Here is a 10,000-nt window from a genome sequence, read left to right on the forward strand (position 1 = left end):
ATGGTCTGAGCGCAGGTATAGGACTAGGGGAGATTATGTGTTCGGCACGGACTAGAAGGGTCGAGATGGCCTGTTTCCGTGCTGTAATTGTTATATGGTTTCTCTCCCCCCCCCTTCTCTCCTCCTCCCTTCCTTCCCCCCCCCCCTTATCTTATCTCCCCCCTCCCTTATCTCCCCCTCCCTTCTCTCTCACCCCCTCCTCTTCTCTCCCCCTTCCTTCTCCCCCCCTCCCTTCTCCCCCCCCCCTCCCTTCTCACCCCCCTCCCTTCACCCCCTCCCTTTCTCCCCCCCTTCATCCCCCCTCCCTTCTCTCCCCCTCCCTTCTCTCTCCCCCTCCCTTCTCCCCCCCTCCCTTCTCCCCCCCTTTTCTCTTTCTCCCCCCCCTCCCTTCTCACCCCCTCCCTTCTCTCCCCCTCCCTTCTCTCCCCCTCCCTTCTTCTTCTTCCCCCCCCTCCCTTCACACCCCCTCCCTTCACACCCCCCTTCCTTCACCCCCCTTCCTTCTCACCCCCCTCCCTTCTCCCCCCCTCCCTTCTCTCCCCCCTCCCTTCTCTCCCCCTCCCTTCTCTCCCCCTCCCCTTCTCCTCGCCCCCAGCTGGTGTGGAATTCTCTCCCCCCTCCCCTTCTCTCCCCCTCCCTTATCTCCCCCTCCCTTCTCACCCCCTCCCTTCCTCCCCCCCTCCCTTCTCCCCCCCTCCCTTCTCCCCCCCTCCCTTCTCTCCCCTCTCCCCCTTCCACCCCCCTTTCACCCCCCTTCCCTTCTTCTCCCCCCCCCCCCTCTCCCCCCCTCCCCCCTCCTCCCCCCTCTCCCCCTCCCCCCCCCCCTCCCTTCTCCCCCCCCTCCCTCTCTCTCCCCCTCCCTTCTCCCCCCTCCCTCTCTCCCCCCCCCCCTCCCTTCCCCCCCCCCTCCCTTCTCACCCCCCCTCCTTCCCTCCCCTCCCCCTCTCTCCCCCCCCCCTCTCCCTCTCTCCCCCCTCCCTTCTTCTCTCCCCCCCTCCCTTCTCTCCCCCCCCTCCCTTCTCCCCCCCTCCCTTCTTCCCCCCCTCCCTTCTCTCCCCCCCTTCCTCTCCCCCCCCCCTCCCTTCTCCCCCCCCTCCCTTTCTTCCCCCTCCCTCCCTCCCTCCCTGGTGCAGAGTTTTTGCTGAGTCACGGTGTGACTGGCCCCACCCTCAGGGAGAAACAAGTCAATTGTTGCCGTCAGATAACTAACCAAACATCGGAACCGAGCCGCATTCCAGCTTTGGGTGAAAATATCAAAGTCCAAAAGGGCACAGGGTGTGGAAACAGGCCCTTCGGCCCAATATCTGGGCCAAACATGCTACGTACACCTGTTGAAATGCTCCGTCAAAGTTCTTGTCATATCTACTGGCAGCGCAGTCCAGGCACCTCTCTGCAGCCCCCTCCCCCCCCCCCCCCCCCCCCCCCCACCCCTCTCCTTTCAACTGCCCCCCCCCCCCCCCCCCTCCCTCAGGCCCTTTACAAGGTCAATTCATGGGATGGCGGGACTGTCATACGCTGAGAGAATGGAGCGGCTGTGGGCTTGTACACTCTGGAGTTTAGAAGGATGAGAGGGGATCTCATTGAAACATATAAGATTGTTAAGGGTTTGGATACGCAAGAGGCAAGAAACATGGTCCCGATGTTGGGGAAGTCCAGAACCAGGGGCCACACACACAGTTTAAGGATAAGGGGGAAGCCTTTTAGGACCGAGATGAGAAAAACTTTTTTTTTCACACACAGAGAGTGGTGAATCTGTGGAATTCTCTGCCACAGAGGGTAGTTGAGGCCACACAGTTCATTGGCTATATTTAAGAGGGAGTTAGATGTGGCCCTTGTGGCTAAAGGGATCAGGGGGTATGGAGAGAAGGCAGGGATAGGATACTGAGTTGGATGATCAGCCATGATCATATTGAATGGCGGTGCAGGCTCGAAGGGCCGAATGGCCTCTACTCCTGCACCTATTGTCTATGTTTCTATGTTTTTCAGCTGGAGTTTGCGGTGCAGATGACCTGTGAGAGTTGTGCCAAAGCTGTCCGGAACGCCCTGCAGGGAGTCAATGGTATGTGACGTCCGGGGACACAAGACGCGGTTGCACCAGGGCTGTTCACAAAACGTGTTTTGGATCATCAATCATATCCGGACCGGACTGAGGTGGACCTGACTCTCGTTTTGAGTTCTTTAAATCCCCTTAAATCAGAGAGAGGGGAAGAATGTTTCAGCACAAGGGGGCGCAGAGGCTTAAAGCAGGAGCTGGGACTGTCAGAACATACAGGACACCTCAACAGGTGGTCAAAGTGAGGTCAGTCCACCCTGGTTTTGTTGGCCAGGTGTGAGGTTGATGCAGGAAGCACAAGGAACTGCAGATGCTGGTTTACCAAAGACACAAAGTGCTGGAATAACTCTGTGTGTGGGTCAGACAGCGGGAACATCTGTGGAGAACGTGGATGGGTGACGTTTCAGGTCGAGACCCTTGCTCAGATAAGAAACATAAAAATTAGGTGCAGGAGTAGAGGCCATTCAGCCCTTCGAGCCTGCACCGCCATTCAATATGATCATGGCTGATCATCCAACTCAGTATCCCGTACCTGCCTTCTCTCCATACCCCCTGATCCCCTTGGCCACAAGGGCCACATCTAACTCCCTCTTAAATATAGCCAATGAACTGTGGCCTCAACTACCCTCTGTGGCAGAGAGTTCCAGAGATTCACCACTCCCTGTGTGAAAAAAGTTCTTCTCATCTCGGTTTTAAAGGATTTCCCCCTTATCCTTAAGCTGTGACCCCTTGTCCTGGACTTCCCTAACATCGGGAACAATCTTCCTGCATCTAGCCTGTCCAACCCCTTAAGAATTTTGTAAGTTTCTATAAGATCCCCTCTCAATCTCCTAAATTCTAGAGAGGCCGGCTCTTAGCCTGAAGAAGGGTCTCGACCCAAAACCGTCATCTGTTCCTCTATCTCCAGAGATGTCGCCTGTCCCCCTGTGTTCACCCCAGATTTTTGGCTTTCTTCCCGCACTGTTTTTTTCCTAGTTTAGTGCTCGCCTCTGGCGTGTGGGAGGAAACTGGAGCACCCGGAGAAAACCCACGCAGGTCACGGGGAGAGAACGTGCAAACTCCGTACAGACAGCGCCCGTAGTCGGGATCGAACCCGGGTCTCCGGCGCCGTGAGGCAGCAGCTCTACCCGCTGCACCACTGTTTCCAGACCAAGATAAATAATAGACAATAGGTGCAGGAGTAGAGGCCATTCGGCCCTTCGAGCCAGCACCGCCATACAATGTGATCGTGGCTGATCATCCCCAATCAGTTCCCCGTTCCTGCCTTCTCCCCTGACTCCGCTATTTTTAAGAGCCCTGTCTAGCTCTCTCTTGAAAGTATCCAGAGAACCGGCCTCCACCGCCCTCTGAGGCAGAGAATTCCACAGACTCTCAGCTCTCTGAGTGAAAATTTTTTATCGTATATTGTACAGCACATATTACTCTTCTACTTAACGCTAAACGTTATTCCCTTCATCAAGATTCAAGAGAGTTTATTGGCATGTGTCCCTGTATAGGACAATGAGATTCTTGCTTTGCTTCAGCACAACAGAACATAGTAGGCATTGACTACAGAACAGATCAGTGTGTCCATATACCAATGAATATATATATACACACACACATAAATAAACAGATAGATAGAGTGCAATGGGCTATTAATGTTTGAGTTGAGTTTAATAGTCTGATGGCTGTGGGGAAGTAACTATTCCTGAACCTGGACGTTGCAGTCTTCAGGCTCCTGTACCTTCTACCTGAAGGTAGCGGGAAGATGAGTGTGTGGCCAGGATGGTGTGTGGGTCCTTGATGATGCTGCCAGCCTTTTTGAGGCAGCGACTGCGATAGATCCCCTCGATGGTAGGGAGGTGTATCTCTGTACGATGTGGACGGCACCATTGTTATCGCTTGTCGTCTTTCCGCTGACTGGACAACTCGCGGCGAAGGTTTTCCACTCCACGTCGCTACACGTGACAGCAATCGACGCTGAAGCTTCCCGTGCCCCCCCGCTGACGCTCCCTCTCTCTCTCCCGGCAGGAATTGACTCGGTGCAGATCGACGTGCAGCAGGAGCAGGTCGTGGTGGACACCACGCTGACCTCCGGGGAGGTCCAGGCACTGATCGAGGGCACAGGCAGGCGGGTCCTGCTCAGGGGCATGGGGCCCAGCTCACTACGTGAGTGTCCACTCTCCCCACGCACTACTGGTGGTGACTGAGTTTACTGTGTGTGTGTGTGTGTGCGTGTGTGCGTGTGTGCGTGTGCGTGTGTGTGTGTTTGTGTGTGTGTATGTGTGCGTGCGTGTGTGTGTGTGTGTGTGTGTGTGTGTGTGTGTGTGTGTGTGTGTGTGTGTGTGTGTGTGTGTGTGTGTGTGTGTGTGTGTGTGTGTGTGTGTGTGTGTGTGTGAGTGCGTGTGTGTGCGTGCGTGTGTGTGGGTGTGCATGTGCGGATGTGTGTGAGTGTGTGTGCGTGAGTGTGTGCGTGTGTGCGCAAGCGTGTGTATGTGGGTGTGTATGTGGGTAAGTGTGTGTGTGTGTGTGAGTGCGTGTGTGCGTGCGTGCGTGTGGGTGTGCATGTGCGGATGTGTGTGTGAGTGTGCGTGAATGCGTGCGTGTGTGCGTGCGCGCGTGTGTGTGTATGTGGGTGTGTGTGTGTGTAAGTGTGTGAGTGTGTGTGTGTGCGTGGGTGTGTGTGTGTGTGTGCGTGTGTGTGTGTGGGTGTGCGAGCGCGGGTGTGTGTGTGTGCGTGCGTGTGCGTATGTGTGTGTGTGTGTGTGTGTGCGTGCGTGTGTGTGTGTGCGTGCGCATGAGTGTGTGCGTGTGAGCGTGTGTGTGTGAGCGTGTGTGTGAGCCCTCACTCTGCGCTCTCTCTCTGCAGGGGACCTGGGTGCAGCGGTTGCGATGCTGGGGCCGGAGCGTGGGGTGAGCGGCGCCGTGCGCTTCCTGCAGCTGTCGGAGCAGCAATGCATCATCGAGGGCACGGTGGACGGGCTGAGTCCCGGCCGTCACGGGCTGCACGTGCATGCGCCGTGCCTCTTTTTGGGAGACCTGACCGACTCCTGCCACAGGTACGGGGAGCGCCCACACCAACCCGTACACCTCCCCCCCCCCCTCCCCCAACCCCAACCCCCCTCCCCCCCTCCAACTCCCCCCCCCCCCCTCCCCCTCCACTGCCCCGTCCCTGTCCCCAACCCCCAACCTCATCCTATCCCCAACCCGTACCTCTCCCCCTCCCCCCCCCCCTCCCCCACCCCTCCCCCTCCCCCTCCACTGCCCCCGTCCTTGTTCCCCAACCCCCAACCTCATCCTATCCCCCAACCATACCTCTCCCCCTCCCTCAACCCCCTCCCCCCCCCTCCATCTCCCCCCAACCCCAACCCCCTCCCCCCAACCCCCTCCCCCTCCACTGCCCCGTCCCCAACCCCAACTACTACTCCCGTCCCCAACCCCAACTCCCCCCCACCCCCCTCCCCCTCCATCTCCCCCAACCCCCTCCCCCTCCCACTCCACTGCCCCGTCCCTGTCCCCAACCTCATCCCGTCCCCAACCCCGTACCTCTCCCCCCTCCCCAACTCCCCCAACCCCAACCCCTCCCCCTCCCCCAACTCCCCCAAACCCCCCCTCCCCCCTCCACTGCCCCGTTCCTGTCCCCCAACCCCAACTACTCCCCCCCCCCCCACCTCCCCGTGTTCTCCCCCAACTCCCCCCCCCCCAACCTCAACCCATCCCTCAACTCCCCCTCCCCCCCTCCCCCCCCCCCCCCCTCTCCCCAATCCCATCCCCCCCCCCTTCCCCGACCCCCTCCCCCAACCCATCTCCCAACCAGTTCCCCCCCCTCCCCCAACCCCTCCCCCAACCATTCTCCCAACCTATTTTCTATGTTTCTATGAAGGACATTCTTGCTATTGAGGGAGTGCAGCGTAGGTTTACAAGGTTAATTCCCGGGATGGCGGGGACTGTCATATGCTGAAAGCATGGAGCAACTGGGCTTATTTATATTAATTGGAGTTTAGAAGGATGAGAGGGGCATCTTGTAGAAACGTATAAAATTCGTAAGGGATTGGACAGGCCAGATGCAGGAAAAATGCTCCCGATGTTGGGGGAGTCCAGAACCAGGGGCCACACACACAGTTTAAGAATAAGGGGAAGGGATAGATGAGGAAACACTTTTTCACCCAGAGAGTTGTGAATCTGTGGAATTCTCTGCCACAGAAGGGCAGTGGAGGCCAATTCACTGGATGTTTTCAAGAGAGAATTAGATTTCGCTCTTAGGGCTAAGGTTGGCACAAAATGCTGTGAGGCAGCATCTCTGGGAGAGAAGTAATTGGCGATGTTTCGGGTCGAGACCCTTCTTCAGACCATTCTTACATTAGCTCTTGGGGCTGACGGGATCAAGGGATATGGGGAGAAAAAGCAGGAAACAGGGTACTGATAGTGGATTCAGATTCAGATTCAATTTTAATTGTCATTGTCAGTGTACAGTACAGAGACAATGTACTGCCATGATCACATTGAATGGCAGTGCTGGGTTTGAAGGGCCGAATGGCCTTTCTGTGTGGGAGGGGTAGAGTAGAGGGCGGGATTCGCGCTGGCATGGAGCCCACCCACTCACCCCCTCTCCCCCCCTCTCCCCTTCCCCCTCCCCCAGCTGTGGTGGCCACTACAACCCAGGCAAGAAAAAACACGGTGGGCCAGTGGACAAGGAGAGGGTGAGTGAGCCCAGGGCACTGGGTGAGTGTGTGTGTGTGTGTGTGTTTGTGTGTGTGTGTGTGTGTGTGTGTGTGTGTGTGTGTGTGTGTGTGTGTGTGTGTGTGTGTGTGTGTGTGTGTGTGGAGTGAGTGTGTGTGTGTGTGTGTGGTGTGTGGGTGTGTGTGTGTCTGTGTCAGTGGGTATGTTAGTGAGTGTGTGTGTGTGTGTGTGTGTGTGTGTGTGTGTGAGTGTGTGTGGTGTGTGAGAGTGGGTGTGGTGTGTGAGTGTGTGTGTGTGGAGTGGAGTGTGTGTGTGTGTGTGAGTGTGTGTGTGTGTGTGTGTGTGAGTGTGTGTGTGTGTGCCTGTGTGTGTGTGTGTGTGTGTGTGTGTCTGTGTGTGTGTGTGTGTGTGTGTGTGTGTGTGTGTCTGTGTGTGTGTGTGTGTGTGTGTGTGTCTGTGTGTGAGTGTGTGTGTGTGTGAGTGTGTCTGTGTGTGTGTGCGTGTGTGTGTGTGCGTGTGTGTGTGTGCGTGTGTGTGTGTCTGTGTGAGTGTGTGTGTGAGTGTGTCTGTGTGTGTGTGCGTGTGTGTGTGTGTGTGTGTGTGCGTGTGTGCGTGTGTGTGTGTGTCTGTGTGTGTGTGTGTGTGTGTGTGTGTGTGCGTGTGTGTGTGTGTGTGCGTGTGTGAATGTGTCTGTGTGTGTGTGTGTGTGTGTGTGTGTGTGTCTGTGAGTGTGTACGCTCTGCACCCGGGGCAAACCGTACCGTGCTGAAAACTATTGCCGTCTTAACCCGTCCCCCTGTGGGCCCCCCCCCACCCCACCACCTCCTGGGTCCCTTTGTGGACCAGTCCCCTCTCCTGTTCACCACCTCACTGCCCCCTTTCGAAGGCTTTGACGTCAGGGCCACTTTGCCCCCCTCTTGCCCTCCCCTCGCTCCCGGGAACCCTCCCCTCACCCCCCCCCCCCCCCCCTCACCACCACCAACCTTCCCCCGACCATCACTCGCTTGTTCCCCTCACTCCCCCCCCCCATCCCTTCCCCCTTCCCCCCCCACCTCTGTCCCCTGAGGCTGGGTGGGATATGTGGGGTCCTGGGGGATTGAAGTGGTGCCTCTTGTCCTCAGCCCCCCCCCCCCCCCCACACACACAAACTCTGCCGTCCTCCCACCTCCTTCCCCTCCCCCCCTCCATTGTGTGTCCCTTCACCATCCGCCCCCCCCAGTATCGTGTCCCCCACACCCAAAGAACCTACAGCGGAGCAAGATAGACCACACCTGCTAAATGCAAATGGCTGACGTGTAGTACGCAACGGAGCCTTTGTTTCATCCATTTTAGTAACCTGACTCGACCCGACCCGACTCGCAGTGTAATCAACGTTGCGGGGGAACAGTTTGTGTTAATAAATTATAATTCTGATAATGAGGAGAACATTTTTTACCAAAGAGCTTTTATTTTTACGAGGATGTTTCCGTCTCCGCGCTAGTATCTTTGCTCCGGTACGACGGGGTCTTTGGTGCGGAGACGGAAGCCGGTTACCAAAATGGAGGCGAAAATGACCCATGACTGTACTACATCTTTTTGGTCGAGTGGGTCTGTCTTGCTTTGCTGTAGGATCTTTGCCCAACACCATCGTGAGTGTCCCCCCCCCCCCACCACCATAGTTCCTCCACCCCTGTGGCCCTGCTCTTTTCTCTTTTCCAGCACTTGGGTGACCTGGGCAACATCCTCGCCAACGAGCTGGGCCGGGCCACGTTCCGCATGCAGAACGATCGACTGAAGGTGAGTCACGGGGAGGCAGGAACCTGGCGGGACACGCACCGGCTGCCGGGGGAACTTAGGGCGACGGACTGTACGGAGCGTCCGTGAATGCAGGCCCACCACCGATTGCCCTCGTATAACCAGATCACAACGACAGCACGGAAACGGGCCATCTCGGCCCTTCTAGCCCGTGCCGAACACTTACATAGAAACATAGAAACATAGAAATTAGGTGCAGGAGTAGAGGCCATTCAGCCCTTCGAGTCTGCACCATTCGCCATTCAATATGATCATGGCTGATCATCCAACTCAGTATCCCGTACCTGCCTTCTCTCCATACCCCCTGATCCCTTTAGCCACAAGGGCCACATCTAACTCCCTCTTAAATATAGCCAATGAACTGTGTGGCCTCAACTACCCTCTGTGGCAGAAAGTTCCAGAGATTCACCACTCTCTGCGTGAAAAAAGTTCTTCTCATCTCGGTTTTAAAGGATTTCCCCTTTATCCTTAAGCTGTGACCCCTTGTCCTGGACTTCCCCAACATCGGGAACAATCTTCCTGCATCTAGCCTGTCCAACCCCTTAAGAATTTTGTAAGTTTCTATAAGATCCCCCCCTCAATCTTCTAAATTCTAGAGAGATGCCACTGTCCCACTTGGGAAACCTGAACGGAAACCTCTGGAGACTCTGTGCCCCACCCAAGGTTTCCGTGCGGTCCCCGGAGGTTGCAGGTCGTGGAAGCGGATAGGGAGACTGACAAAAACCTCCCTACCCCCACGGGAGACGTGGTCCTCCAACTCAAGCGGCTCAGAAATCAGCAGTGCGGCTGTTTTCAAAGGGCGTCTTTGAGGAGAGATGCGGGTGCCAGCAGACGTTATGGTCGCTGGCCAGCAGGAGATATAACCATATAACCATATAACAATTACAGCACGGAAACAGGCCATCTCGGCCCTACAAGTCCGTGCCGACACAAATTTTTTTTTCCCCTTAGTCCCACCTGCCTGCACTCATACCATAACCCTCCATTCCCTTCTCATCCATATGCCTATCCAATTTATTTTTAAATGATACCAACGAACCTGCCTCCACCACTTCCACTGGAAGCTCATTCCACACCGCTACCACTCTCTGAGTAAAGAAGTTCCCCCTCATGTTACCCCTAAACTTCTGTCCCTTAATTCTGAAGTCATGTCCTCTTGTTTGAATCTTCCCTATTCTCAAAGGGAAAAGCTTGTCCACACCAACTCTGTCTATCCCTCTCATCATTTTAAAGACCTCTATCAAGTCCCCCCTTAACCTTCTGCGCTCCAGAGAATAAAGACCTAACTTATTCAACCTATCTCTGTAACTTAGTTGTTGAAACCCAGGCAACATTCTAGTAAATCTCCTCTGTACTCTCTCTATTTTGTTGACATCCTTCCTATAATTGGGCGACCAAAATTGTACACCATACTCCAGATTTGGTCTCACCAATGCCTTGTACAATTTTAACATTACATCCCAGCTTCTATACTCAATGCTTAATATATCG

General features: G+C 55.7%; 1 protein-coding gene across 1 annotated transcript in view; it reads left to right on the forward strand.

Moving 5' to 3' along the window:
• LOC129694575 (copper chaperone for superoxide dismutase-like) overlaps positions 1–10,000 on the forward strand; it is a gene marked incomplete at its 3' end in the record, with an annotated part of 14,117 nt that overhangs the window by 2,808 nt on the left and 1,309 nt on the right. Inside the window, exons 2-6 of the mRNA XM_055631304.1 lie at positions 1,987–2,059; positions 4,067–4,204; positions 4,905–5,094; positions 6,675–6,735; positions 8,414–8,491. Of these exons, the coding sequence (XP_055487279.1) occupies positions 1,987–2,059; positions 4,067–4,204; positions 4,905–5,094; positions 6,675–6,735; positions 8,414–8,491 (540 nt within the window). The remainder of the gene's footprint in view (positions 1–1,986; positions 2,060–4,066; positions 4,205–4,904; positions 5,095–6,674; positions 6,736–8,413; positions 8,492–10,000) is intronic.

Source organism: Leucoraja erinacea, unplaced genomic scaffold, assembly GCF_028641065.1.
Source record: "Leucoraja erinacea ecotype New England unplaced genomic scaffold, Leri_hhj_1 Leri_712S, whole genome shotgun sequence".
Taxonomy (NCBI): Eukaryota; Metazoa; Chordata; class Chondrichthyes; order Rajiformes; family Rajidae; genus Leucoraja; species Leucoraja erinaceus.